The sequence below is a fragment of the Chiloscyllium punctatum genome, chromosome 2, assembly GCF_047496795.1.
Source record: "Chiloscyllium punctatum isolate Juve2018m chromosome 2, sChiPun1.3, whole genome shotgun sequence".
NCBI classification, from domain to species: Eukaryota; Metazoa; Chordata; class Chondrichthyes; order Orectolobiformes; family Hemiscylliidae; genus Chiloscyllium; species Chiloscyllium punctatum.
The window spans coordinates 95,582,098-95,596,383 of NC_092740.1; the positions used below are offsets into that span (position 1 = coordinate 95,582,098).

At 40.9% G+C, this 14,286-nt stretch overlaps 1 protein-coding gene across 6 annotated transcripts in view; it reads left to right on the forward strand.

The window, feature by feature from the left end:
- The window catches only part of aopep (aminopeptidase O (putative)), a 433,713-nt gene that overhangs the window by 178,172 nt on the left and 241,255 nt on the right, over nt 1–14,286 (forward strand). For all 6 annotated transcript variants that reach the window (XR_011962667.1, XM_072585937.1, XM_072585948.1 and 3 more), the window contains 3 exons: nt 2,585–2,692; nt 3,069–3,112; nt 5,159–5,219. Coding sequence is in view for 5 of the 6 variants with exons in the window: in XM_072585937.1 (XP_072442038.1) it covers nt 2,585–2,692; nt 3,069–3,112; nt 5,159–5,219 (213 nt within the window). In the remaining variant the exon portion in view is untranslated. The remainder of the gene's footprint in view (nt 1–2,584; nt 2,693–3,068; nt 3,113–5,158; nt 5,220–14,286) is intronic.

Below are 14,286 nucleotides of genomic sequence, written 5' to 3' on the forward strand. Positions count from 1 at the left end.
TATGCTGTAGTTCTGTAAAGTCCTGGTTAGACCACACTTGCCTCATTTTAAGAAGAATGTGGAGGGTTTAGAGAGGGTGCAGGGGAAATTTACCAGGATACTGCCTGGAGTGGAGGACATGTTTTATGAGGAAAGATTGAGGCAGCTGAGATTTTTCTCATTGTTGTGAAGAAGGATGAGGGGTGACTTGATAGAGGTGTACAAGATGATGAGAGGCAAGATAGACTAGATAGCTGAGACTTTTTCCCAAGGTGGAAATGGCTATAACAAGGGGGTCATAATTTTAAGGTGAATGGAGGAAGGTTTAGGGGAGAAATCAGAGGTAGCATCTTTACACAGAGGGTGGTGGGTGGGTGAATTGCATTGCCAGGAGTGGTAGTAGAGTCAGATACATTGCATGTATTTAAATGACTCTTGATTAGCCACATGGATGATAGTAAAACGATTGGTTTACAGGTTAGTTTGATCTTAGAATAGGTTAAAACATTGGCACAGCATCAAGGGCCAAAGGGCCTGTGCTGTGTTGTACTGTTTTATGTTCTATGTACTTCACTGGACACAAAATTGCACAGATTCACAGCCCAATTCAGTCCTAAATCTGCTTCCTCTAACTTTGAGCCTATGCCTTTTTGTTGTAGTTTCATCTGCCAGTGGAAACATGCTCCCTGCTTCTATCTTCATAATTTTATATGTTTCTATAAATTCACCCCTCTTTCTGCTAAATTCCATTGAATATAATCCCAGTCTATTCAGTCTCTCCTCATAAGCCAACCCTCTCAATTCTGGCATCATCCTAGTGAACTTTCTCTGCACCACTCCTGTGCCACTACATCCTTTTTCAAGTAAGGAGACCATAACTGCATGCAGTACATCAGTAGTGGCCTCACCAGCACCCTATGCAGCTGGAACATATCCTCCCTGCTTTTAAATTAAATCCCTCTTGTGATGCAGGACAAAATTCTATTTGCCTTCTTAATTACATGTTGCACCTGCAAACCAATCTTCTATGATTCATGCACAAGGGCATCCAGGTCCCTCTGCACTGCAGCAGAGAAGGTACTGGTGTTGTGAGTGAAGTGTTCAAGCTCCTTGTGAGAGCACGAGGCAGTGCCAATATAGCGGAAAAAAAGGTGGGGGATGATGCCAGTGTACCTGTGGAAGAGGAAGTCACAGGAATAGCTGGGACCCATACAGGTACCCATAGCCACCCCTCTGGTACTTCAATGACTGTTTCGGCACTGCCTTCTGCCCCCTTGATGAGCTTGAACTGTTCATTCATTACGTCAACATCTTCCACCCTGACGTCAAATTCACCTGGATAATCTCCGACACTTGGACCTCTTTGTCTCCATCTCCCGTGATCGCGTTAACACTGACATCTCTATCAAATCCCCTCCCTCCCCTGTAAAAACGTACTCCTTTAGTCCCAATATCTCCACATCTGCTGTGTCTGCTTCCAGAATGAGTGATTCCACTCCAGGATATCCCAGATGCCATGCTACTTCCAGGACTGTAATTTCCCCTCCCCTGTTATCAACAATGCCCTCAATTGCATCTCCTCCATTTCTCACACCTCTGCCCTCAAACCCCACCCCCTCCCCACTCCTGCAATCACAACGAGGATGGAATCCCTCTGATCCTCACATCCCACTTCATCTTCCACCTCTGGAGCTTAGAACTACACGGCCTCAACATTGAATTCACCAGTTTCCAAATCTCTCCTCCCCCACCTCATTCCAGATCCAACCCTCTGATTTGGCTGTGCCCTCTTGACCTGACCTACCTGTCCCTCTTCTTTCCCACCTATCCACTCCATTCTTCCCACTGACCTATCACAACCACCTCCTACCTTTGCTCACTTCTCGACATCCCAACTATCTTTTCCAAGCCCCATCCCCCATTATTTTCCCAACCCCTTCCCCCACCCCAGTCCTGACGAAAGGCCAAATCATCGATTCTCTTGCTCCTCAGACGTTGCCTAACCTGCTGTGCCTTTTCCAGGCTACACTTTATTGACTCTTATTTTTGCATTTTCCAAGTATCTTAGTTTTTATTAAAACACATGTATTTGCATTGGCACATCCATTGACATAACCTTTTTTTTAAGCATTTATTTATCTGAATGTTATTTGATAGTGATCTTACCGCAATGAAGAAGATCTTGGTAACTTCTTAGATGTTCCTCGGAATTATATCTATTTTGAACCTTGACACAAGTTGCACTTTTTTCGTGCTGAGTTGGATGAAATATAGAATTTAGACATTTATCTTAACAGGAGAATTAGACTGGATTAGAACAGATGCAAGATTTACTTACATTGTAAAGTGTATAGTGTTAAGTAGGTGTTGGTGATCTTGAATGCCAGAACAAAAAAATTTACTTGTTCAGTCATTTGAGTGAAACTATACAAGGAAAGATGATGAGAATCAAGATGATGATCAGATTCTGTTTGATGTACTGAAATCTTACTAGATGTTTAGATAATAGGTATGAATATATATCTTGAAATTACATCTGTGCTTTTGTGATTCATCTATCACGATTAAGATTCTCTTTGATTTTACAATCATTTTTTGTTCACAGGGTTATTTTGTTCTTCATTATCTTGAGAACAGAGTTGGACAAAAAGCATTTCTGAAGTTTTTCAGGCTGTTTGTGGAGAGATTTCATGGTCAGCTGATACTTTCTCAGGTGAGTTTGATTGGTGAAAATTGTTTTGCAGCAATCCAATTCTGTAAATGTGAAATATGAAATTAATAATCATCAAAGCACATGAATGGCAACATATTGTTTTATGTTTTATCCATGGAGGCACGAGACACTTTTTATTCCTTAGTCTGTTATTCATGTTGTTGTAAACACAATTGAAAACTTCCTAATAGTTGGTGGAAGACTGTAGATGAAGTGCCTTATTTCTTCATTTACACACAAACAACATCTGCATCAGAGCTTATATTATGAAGGGCAAGTGAGCACAGATTTAAGCATGATGAAATAAATTGTCTTAATTGCTCAGAATTTTGGATTGTAATTACTGTTGTCACAGTTATTGTTATTTCAAAATTAGGATTTCCTGCACATGTTTATGGAGAACTTTTCAGAACTAAGAAGGTATGTAGGAAATGCATTTGATTTGTTCTGTTAAAACATGATTTTCACAATAAGACATTGGGAAGGGAGAAAATTGTATTTGGTGAATGAAAGAAGTTTCCATTATCATTATAATGCCTTTTCATTAACATCTGTTTATTGTTTAACAAATTAATCTTTTCCATTATAAAATAATTTGAATACTTGTTTTGATATGTGCTCTGTGTTTTCATAAAGTTACAGAGTGAAACAGCATAGGAGGAGTATGGCCATGTGTCATGAGGCCCGTGTCATCTCTTGAAAAAGACATCCGTTTAGTCCCACTCTTCTGCTCCTCCCCATAGTTCTACAATGTTTCTCCTTCACCCATTTATCTAATTACATTTTCAAAGTTGTTGTTGTGCTTGTTACCATTACCTTTTCTGATGGTGAGTTCTAGAACAGCAAAACTTGCTATGTAAAACAATTTTTCTACATGTTGTCTCAGTTGCTTTTGCTCATCAACTTTTAGATCTGAGCCCTGTGTTTATGGACCCTTCTGCTCTTAGAAACAGTTTCTTCTTGATGACTCTGTCAAAACCCTTTATGATTTTGAGTTTTTCACTCAAATTCTCCTCAGATTTATGTGTTCTATGGAGAGTAATTCCTCTTTCTCTATCCAAAAAGCTGCCATCTTTCGTCTCCGATAACGTTTTCATAAATCTCTTCTGCAGCCTCCCTAAAGTCTCAATATATTTTATAAAGTGCAATATCCAAAATTGGCTATAATCTTCTTGGTCCTAACCAGCATTCTATAAATATTTAGCACAACATCTGTGCTTTTGTGCCCTCTGGAGCAGGAAAGTCAATGTTTCGGGCCAAAAGCCTTCATCAAGACTCCGAGGAGGAGGAAAGTCAATGTTTTGTGCCGGAATTCTTGAAGGGTCTCAGTCTGAAATATTGACCTTCCTGCTCTTTGGATGCTATCTGACCTGCTGTGCTCTTATAGCTTCACATCTGTTGATTCCACCTACACGGATTGTCTGGTTTATCACTTTCTACACCCCCTTTAAAATTGTACTAGTTAGTTCATGTCACCTCATCTAATTTTTCCTACCAAAAGTATTCACTTCATCTTTGCATTAAATTTTATCTGCCATGTATAAACATATTTCAGTGTATGTATTTTAGAAGTCTGCTATTATCCTTTTTACTGTCTACCACGTTTCTGAGTTATGTGGTGTTTGCTAATTTGAAATTCTTAATTTGCAGAACTTGAAATTCTGCTTTGTATTCCCAAGTTTAAGCCATATATATAAAAGAACAATGACTCAATGTACTGCTAAATTTTTTCGTGTGCACAGATAATTTGTTTGGTGTTGCTTTTAATTTTTTTCATTGGTATTCTGCATGGCAATTTACATGCACTAACTTATGAACAGCTGTGCAGTGATAATTTATCTGTATTCTCATTATCTGCAATATCCCACTTCACAACTTCTTCAAAACATGCAACTAAGTTAGTCCATTCCAATAAAATTTCTCTTCAGTAAATATGGGTTTTGCTCTATACGGATCTGGAAGGATCTGAAAGGAATAATTCTTAAAATGCTTTGAGTATTACCCACGTGATAATCTCAAGAAGACATGGTAGACAAGTAAAGATCTAACAGGAGACAGACTCAAGGCCAGACCCTTCTAAGAGTTCTTGTTGAAACTTGGAGTCTATTCTTATAACCTGTGAATAGTTACTGAGATGCAATAAATTGCAACTTATATTACACTGAGAAACACATCTTGTTAGCCAAAAGGTTAGCTACCCCCATGCACACCAGACCATGTAAGCCCCTAAAGAACCCACACACTAAAAGAGATGGATGGTAGTGCACACAACTCTTTTCATTTCTCAACCCATAATTTATGAAGTGCCCATTAATTTTTTCTTGGATTATTGTCTCTGAATATTTCCCCACTACTGAGTAGCCAGTTGTTAGATTTTATAAAGAATTCAGAAATTTCTCTGACTTTTTAAAAATATTTGTATCAGTTGATATTTTGCTCAGGTTTCTCCTTTTAATTCATTCATAGTCAGGGGTTGTCCATGGAAGTTATTTTTGAAAACTGGCTGGATGTGGCTGGAATACCAAAGGTAATTTCTCTTTTTTTTAATTCCGTCGTAACATCAGTAATATTTAATTTGCTTGTCTTTAGATTCAAACATACTGTTTCTTAACTCTCTTATTTTGTGTATGTAGGTGTTTACAAAAGACTGAGTACAAACCAATTCCTGAAAACTAATTTTTGAAAGGTTTTACCTAAAAACAAGGTCTGTGATATGTCAGCATGTCAGCTACTTTAGGGTTTACCAACAGCTTTATGAAAGCAATCCCTTATTAGAAGAATTAATAAATAATGTTGCAAATTTAAGAAGGCAGTAGTAAATTTACATAATAATACCACCAAAAGGATACTGAAGCATTAGAGGAAGTGCAGTAAAAACGACTAAAATATTACTGGATTTGAGAAGTTGCAACCATTTGAAAAAGAAATAAGGCTGAAACTCTTCGCTGGAAAAAAAAATGGAGGGGATTTTTTGACAGTGGTTAAAATAATAAAGATGTTTGGTAGGATGGACAAGTGTTTTATGTTCTATATGAAACCAGAACAGGGTTGAAGAAATATAAAATAAGCACAAACACAAATAAAATAGAGGAAGGATTTCTTTAACATGAATTGAATGTGCAGCTTGCTGCCACCGGCTGAAGTAGTCAGTATTGATGCATTTTTGTTGGACTCAATGCTGACATTGAAGAGAAAGGGAATAGATTGATATGAGGTGGGATAATGTAAGTAAAGATGAATCTTGAAGAGTATAAATACCACATGGATCAGTCAGTCAGATGGCCATTTTCTGTGATGTAAATTCTGTTTAATAGCATTGATAATAATAATGCCAAAAACAGCCAAGAAAGGAAAACCTAAGTACAAATTCAGGGTATTCCTATTTACTCTTGTACATTATTGTAGCCTTTCAATGTGGTTATTTTGGCTTTAGCAAAATTAAACATCTCTGAACTTTGCAAGCAAAATGCAAATTTGAGGTTAAGTTTAAATAAAATTTGATGCTGAAAAAGGTTAAGCATTGTCATTATTTCAATACTGTGGCTGATTTACTCAGTGTCCTGCATTTTTCAATGTAATTTAGTTATTGTGACAATTCACAATGGAAAACTGGAGCAAAGTTTAGTTTCCCTTTCCATGACAAGAGTTATGTAAAGGGAATCTAAAAGAGTGTTCTGAGTTGATGACTGATGTTGGCTGTGAGATTGTTTTTTAAAATATTTTTGTTAAACAAATATTAAACTTCAGAGGAAAATGTTTCCTCAAATTTGTGGAAGTAAATGTATAGAATCAAAGAAGTGAATCAGAGAATGATTGCAACATGGTTGGAGGACTTGTTGATTATGCACTTTCTGTCTATTTTGCCATTGTCCTTTTAATTGCATGTGTTTAAATTTTGCTGACAAGTGCATTATGTGACACTTACCAAGCATCTTTGGAAGTCTACATGCATTACATTAGCTCATAACCCTTACTGACCCTCTTTTATCTCATCAAAAGTCATTCTACTGATTAAGCACAATATGTAGTTATAGCAGAGCATCTTTTGCAATGGCTTTTCTTCCTATTCCCTCGCCATTACTTCTAGTGGTCCCCAAAGATTAATCTTTGCCCCCCACTTCCTATTTCACATTGACATGCTGCCTCTCAATGACATCATCCAAATGCCCAGCATTACTTTTCAAACAAACAGTGACAATACTTTGATCTACCTCAACATCACCTCTCTTGACTTCTTCACTTTGCTAAGAACATTGCGTATTAGAATGGGAATGAGCTGAAATTTCCTTCTACTAAGTTCTGGAGGGATATGGCCAGGAGCAGGCAGTTGGGACTAGTTTAGTTCGGAATTACGTTCAGCATGGACTAATCAGACTGAAGAGTATGTTTCCGTGCTGTATGATTCTACATGTTGGGAACACTGTAAGCATTGCCTTTGATTCATGCTCCAATCCATACTTCAAATTCCATCTCTCTCCCAGGCAATTATCTGAGACTTTACCAGATAGTTCACAATCTCAGTGTTATACTTGACCTTGAGAAAAGATACTTTCACAGATATGCAATGTAACTTGGACTGTATTTCAATCTGTGTAACATTACCTGTTTTGTCCTGCTTCAATTCACCTGTTATTGAAACCCTCATTTTATGCTTTTGTCACCTGATAGTTCTTATGTAACCATGTGGCTGGTGTCTTACATGCTATGGTCTGTAAACCATTAGAGATAGGAACAGGAGTCGGCTATTCACCCTGTTGAGTCTGCTGCACCATTCAATAGAATTATGGCTGATCCAACATGCCTCATGTCACTTTCTTACCCTTTCCCTGGAACCATCAATTCCCTACTGATCAAGAATCTATCTATCTCAACCTTAAATATAAAGAAGGACTCTTCCCTCACACCTCTTTGTGGCAAGGGGGTTCCAAAGATTTTCAACCCTCAGAGACAGGAAGCTCCTCCTCATCTCAGTCTTAAATTCTGAGACTATGCTGTTTGAGTCCTACATTCTCCTACGAGGGGAAATATCCTGTCAGCATTTACCCTGTCAAGCCCCTTAAGAATCCTATATGTTTCAATGAAATCACATCATTCTTCTAAACTCCAGTAAGTAGAGTCCTAACCTGTTTCACCTTTACTCATTAGACATTCCCTCCATACCAGCTATCATCCTCGTGAATGTATCTGAATTTCTTGCAATGAAATTGTCTTTTAAATAAGGGGACCAAAACTGCTCACAGTACTCCAGAGGCGGTCACCCTAGCACCAAGCAATTTTAAAGTTTATGTACGACAGGCCTTCTCTTATATTCCAATATCCTTGAAATAAGGGCTAATGTTCTATTAGCCTTCCTGACGACGTATTGCACCTGTGTGCTAGCTTTTGTGTGTTGTATGCAGAAGTACCCCAGGTCCCTCTGTGTTGCAGCTTTCTACAGTGTCTCTCCATTGAAATATTATTCTGTTCTTTTGTTCTCCCTTTCAAAATGAACGTCTTCGCATTTTCCCACATTATACTCCATTTGCCAACTCTATTGCCCACTTACTTAACCTATCAGTATTTCTCTAAACTGCTTGTATCCCTCTCACAACCTGCCTTTCACTTATTTTTGTGTCATCTCCAAAACTGGCTACAGTACATTCACTTCCTTCCTCTAAATCATTAATATAAATATTCTAAACAGTTGCGGTCCCAACACTGGCCTCTGCGCAATCCCACTGTTCATAGAGTCATAAGAGTTCTACAGCACAGAAACAGGCCCTTTGGCCCAAAACAGGTCCATGCAAACCAAAATGTCCAAGCAGTCTAACGCCATTTCCTTACACTTGGCCCATATCCTTCTCATCCTTTCCGATCCATGTATTTGTCCAAATGCCTTTTAAATGGTGTTAATGTACCCACCCCAACCACTTCTGCTGGCTCCTCATTCCAATTTCCTACCACCCACTGTGTATTTATTCTTTCTGCTCTGCCCTTAAACTGATGCCCCCTAGTCTTTGATTCACCAGCCCTGGGAAAAAGACTGAGTGCATTCACCCTATCCATGCCTCTCATGATATTATACACTTCCATAAGGTCCACCGACAGTTTACTATGCTCTGAAAAGTCCTAGCTTGTCCAACATCTTCCTATAACTTATGCACTGAGTCTTGGCAATATCCTTGTAAATTCTGTACACTTGCCAGTTTAATAACATCCTTCCCATAATAAGGTGACCAAAACTGAACACAATACAGAACCACCTCGGTTATCTGAACATCGAATATCTGAACATCAAAAATCTGAATATCGAATATCCGAGCATTGAATATCCAAACATTTGATTATCTGAATGTTTGATTATCCGAATCTTTGATTATCCGAACATTGAATATTCGAACATTTGATTCTCCAAACAAAATACTCCCCACCCATGTCATTCAAATAATTGAGATTGCCCTGTACACCAAGTGTGGCCTCACCAACGTCCTGTATAACTGCAACATAACTTACCAACTCTTATACTCAATGGTCATCAGTTGCCTGATAAAGAAGCTCTTATCGCCACACACTGTTGATGTCCCTGAACCAATTCTGTATCCATGTGAATGCACTACCTTCAACACTATGGACTGTTATTTTTAAGGTACCTTACCGAATGCTGTTTGGAATTCCAAGTACAACTATAAGACCATAAGACATAGGAGTAGAATTCAGGCCATTTAGCCCATCGGGTCTGCTCCACTATTCAATCATGGCTGATGAGTTTCGCATCCCCATTCTCCTGCCTTCTCCTCATAACCCTTGATTCCCTTGACAGTTAAGAACCTATCTATCGCAGTCTTAATTACACTCAATGAACTGGTCTCCACAGCCCTCTGTGGCAGTGAATTTCATCGATTCACCATTCTCTGGCTGAAGGAGTTTCTCCTTATCTCTGTTCTAAACGGTCTTCCCTTTATTCTAAGGCTGTGTCCTCGGGTCCCAGTCTCTCCTACCAATGGAAACACCTTCTCAACATCCACTCTGTCCAGACTAACCCAACTACTGGTTCCCCTGTATCCAGTCTGGTTGAAACTTCGTTTAAAAAACTCTTAAAAAATTAGTGAGACATGACTTTCCTTTCATGAAGCTGTGCTGAAACTGCTTGATTAGACAATGATTTTCCAAATGTTGTGCTAATACTTCCTTAATAATTGATTCCAATAGATAGCAGGCTAACTGGGTGCCTCCTAGCAGAGCACTTTAGGGAACACCTCCGGGCCACCCGCACCAATCAACCAAACCGCCCCATGGCCCAACATTTCAACTCCCCCTCCCACTCTGCCGAGGACATAGAAGTCCTGGGCCTCCTTCATTGCTGCTCCCTCACCACCAGACGCCTGGAGGAAGAACGCCTCATCTTCCGCCTCGGAACACTTCAACCCCAGGGCATCAATGTGGACTTCAACAGTTTCCTCATTTCCCCTTCCCCCACCTCACCCTAGTTCTAAACTTCTAGCTCAGCACTGTCCCCATGACTTGTCCGGACTTGTCCTACCTGCCTATCTCCTTTTCCACCTATCCACTCCACCCTCTCCTCCCTAACCTATCACCTTCATCCCCTCCCCCACTCACCCATTGTACTCTATGCTACTTTCTCCCCACCCCCACCCTCCTCTAGCTTATCTCTCCACGCTTCAGGCTCACTGCCTTTATTCCTGATGAAGGGCTTTTGCCTGAAATATCGATTTCGCTGCTCCTTGGATGCTGCCTGAACTGCTGTGCTCTTCCAGCACCACTAATCCAGAAGCAGGCTAATTAGCCTATAGTTACCTGCTTTTTGCCTCCCTTCCATATTGGATAAGGGTTTTCACAGTTTTTGAATATTCACAGTTTTTCACTTCTCCAGAATCCAACTTGACACCATCAAAAACTCTGTTGCCCATGTCCTTCCTCACACCAAGTTGTGTTCATCTATCATCCCAATGCTCAATGATACAACTTGGTTTTGATCAATCAATATCTTGATTTTAAAATTCTGATACTTGTTTTTCAATCTATCCCTGGCCTTGCCCACCCTTGCTCTGCAATCTCCTTCAGCTTCATGTCCCTGAGAGATATCTGTGCTTGTGTAATTCTGATACTGCACCTTTAATGGGTGTGATTTTGGATGCCTAGGTACTAAGCTCTGAAATTTCCTTCATGAACTTGTAACACACTACCCTCCCTCAGGACAGCTATTGTCATTTCTGCTCAAAGAGCTTTATTCTAGCATTGATCTACAGAATCCCTCAAGACACGCAAACCATGAAGCCTGACAGATGGCATCCTTGTTTTCAGGGACTGACAATGAGGACAATTTTCTATGGTGCAGAGATGATCCCCTTTTGATTGCTTACACAACACCAGGTTATAGTCCAATAGGTTTATTTGGAAGTACTGGCTCTCGGAGTGCTGCTCCTTCATCAGGTAGCTGTGGAGAAGGATCATAAGACACAGAATGTATTGCAAAAGATCACAGTGTCATGTCATCGAAATGCAACGTGTTAATGAAGTGAAACCTGTACCCATTCTTAAAAAAAGGCTTAACAGCAATCTAGGTCTGTTCAGTATATTGTTTCAGTTGCATGACACTGTAGTCTTTTGGTACAAATTCTGTGTCTTATGATTCTGCTCCACAGCTACCTGATGAAGGAGCAGTGCTCTGAAAGCTAGTGCTTCCAAATAAACCTGTTGGATTATAATCTGGTGTTGTGCGATTTTTTAACTTTGTCCACCCCAGTCCGACACCAGCTCCTACACATCATAAGACCAAAGAAGGTTGACTTGGCTGATACCAGGTATGGAGGGACTGCCTTGTGAAGAGAGTTTAAGGAACTTTGGCCGTTGCTCATTGTAATTTAGAATAATGAGAGGCACGCAAGATTCTTCGTAGACTTCATAGGGCGGATACAGAAAGGTTGTTTCCTCTTGTGGGCGAAAGTGAGTACTGCAGATGCTGGACATTAGAGTCAAGAATGTGGTGCTGGAAAAGCACAGTAGGTCAGGCAGCATTCGAGGGGCAGGAAAATTGGCGTTTCGGGCAAACGCCCTTCATCAGGAATGTGGCTTGGAGCCTCTGGGATGGAGAAATAAATGGGAAGTGGGGGGGGGGCTGGGACTAGGGCTGGGGGGAAGGAAGCTGAGTGTGCAATAGGTGGAGGTGGGGGTAAAGGTGATACGTCAGAGAGGAGGGTGGAGCGTATGGGGGGGAAGGAAGATGGACAGATGGGGTGGGTCATGAGGACGGTGCTGAGTTGGAAGGTTAGAACTGGGGTAAGGTGGGGGGAAGGGGAAATGAAAATGGTGAAGTCGATATTGATGCCATGGGTTTGGAGAGTCCCGAGGCGGAAGATGAGGCGTTCTTCCTCCAGGCGTCGGGTGGTAAGGGAGTGGCGATGGAGGAGGCCCAGGACCTGCATGTCCTCGGCAGAGTAGGAGGGGGAGTTAAAATGTTCGGCCATGGGACATTGATTGATGCAGGTGTCCTGGAGATGTTCTCTGAAGTGAAGTCCTCTTGTGGGAGAGTATCAGACCAGAGGGTATCATCTCAGAATATGTCTTCGCACACTTAAGACAGTGATGAGGACAAATTTTGCTTCTGAGCTTTGTGAACCTGTGAAGGTTTTATCACAGAAGGAGAAAGTGAGGACTGCAGATGCTGGAGGTCAGGTTCGAGAGTGTGGTGCTGGAAAAGCACAGCAGGCCAGGCAGCAGCCAAGGAGCAGGAGAATCGTTGTTTTGGGCATAAGGCAGCATTGCTGATGAAGGGCTCCTGCCTGACGTGTCGATTCTCCTGCTCCTCAGATGCTGCCTGACCAGCTGTACTTTTCCAGCACCACACTCTCGAGTTTATTGCAGAGGGCTGTTGAGGCTGGGTCATTAAGTATATTCAAGACAAGAGACTGATTTTTAATCAGTAAGGGACTCAAAGGTTATAGGAAAAAGACAGGAAGATGGAGTTGAGAATTATCAGGGCAGCCATGATCTTGTTGAAAAGCAGAACAGACTCAATACGCTACATTATATGGTCTTAATTTCTTTTCAAAACTGAGCAACTGTGAAGAGATCTCTTGCAATTTTATTTTTAATCCTTGCTCACCTTGCCTGCAAGTGACAAGCGACGAGTACCTGAAAATTCTGAGGACTTTTGAAATACGAACCTCATTCAAAGACACCAACACGAGAATGAAGGTTGTATTCTATTCCATATCTTGGAAAATGTGGCACACTTACTTATCGGTTTTCACATGATAACAGATCTGCACGTAATTGCCATCATATACATAATTCTTCCACATATCAGCAACATTCCTGAATTGTGTGTTGATCATTTCACTGATTTTTGGCAAACTGATTCCTGTTAAATGCATATTTCATATAGATGCAAACGTGCTTCAATGGTGCATTAATGTTAATAGGTATTACTTACTTCATGTTATGAAGCAGATTGAGAAGGAACTTCCACGTCTACTTGACCTTGAAGTTAATGAGAAAGGTGGAAATCAGCCTACACTTTGGATCTCACCCATACAAGTAGTGAAAAAACCCAAAAGCAAGCAAAAATTCTGAATCTGCGTTGGTATATATTCACAAAACTGGCCCTACAAAGACATTTGATACTGATAATCGCCAACTTAATAGAGAGAGTGCATGGTACTAAACATGGGATCTTGATCAGATGGGCCAATGGGCTGAGGAGTGGCAGATGGAGTTTAATTTAGATAAATGTGAGGTGCTGCATTTTGGGAAAGCAAATCTTAGCAGGACTTATACACTTAGTGATAAGGTCCTGGGAGTGTTGCTGAACAAAGAGACCTTGGAGTACATGTTAATAGTTCCTTGAAAGTGGAGTGGCAGCTAGATAAGTTGATGAAGAAGCTATTTGGTATGCTTTCCTTTATTGGTCAGAACATTGAGTATAGAAATTGGGAGGTCATGTTGCAGGTGCACAGGACATTGGTTAGGCCACTGTTGGAATATTGTGTGCAGTTCTGGTCTCCCTCCTATTGGAAAGATGTGAAACTTGAAAGGGGTTAGAAAAAATTTACAAGGATGTTGCCAGGGTTGGATGATTTGAGCGACAGGGGAAGGTTGAATAGATTGGATCTCTTTTCCCTGCAGCATCGGAGGCTGAGGGGTGACCTTACAGAGGTTTATAAAATATGAGGGGCATGGATAGGCTAAATAGACAAGGTCTTTTCCCAGAGTGGATTAGTGGTGCTGGAAGAGCACAGCAGTTCAGGCAGCATCCAACGAACAGCGAAATCGACGTTTCGGGCAAAAGCCCTTCATCAGGAATAAAGGCAGTGACCCTGAAGCGTGGAGAGATAAGCTAGAGGAGGGTGGGGGTGGGGAGAGAGTAGCATAGAGTACAATGGGTGAGTGGGGGAGGAGATGAAGGTGATACGTCAAGGAGGAGAGGGTGGAGTGGATAGGTGGAAAAGAAGATAGGCAGGTCGGACAAGTCAAGGAGACAGTGCTGAGCTGGAAGTTTGAAACTAGGATGAGGTGGGGGAAGGGGAAATGAGGAAGCTGTTGAAGTCCACATTGATGCCCTGGGGTTGAAGTGTTCCGAGGCGGAAGATGAGGCG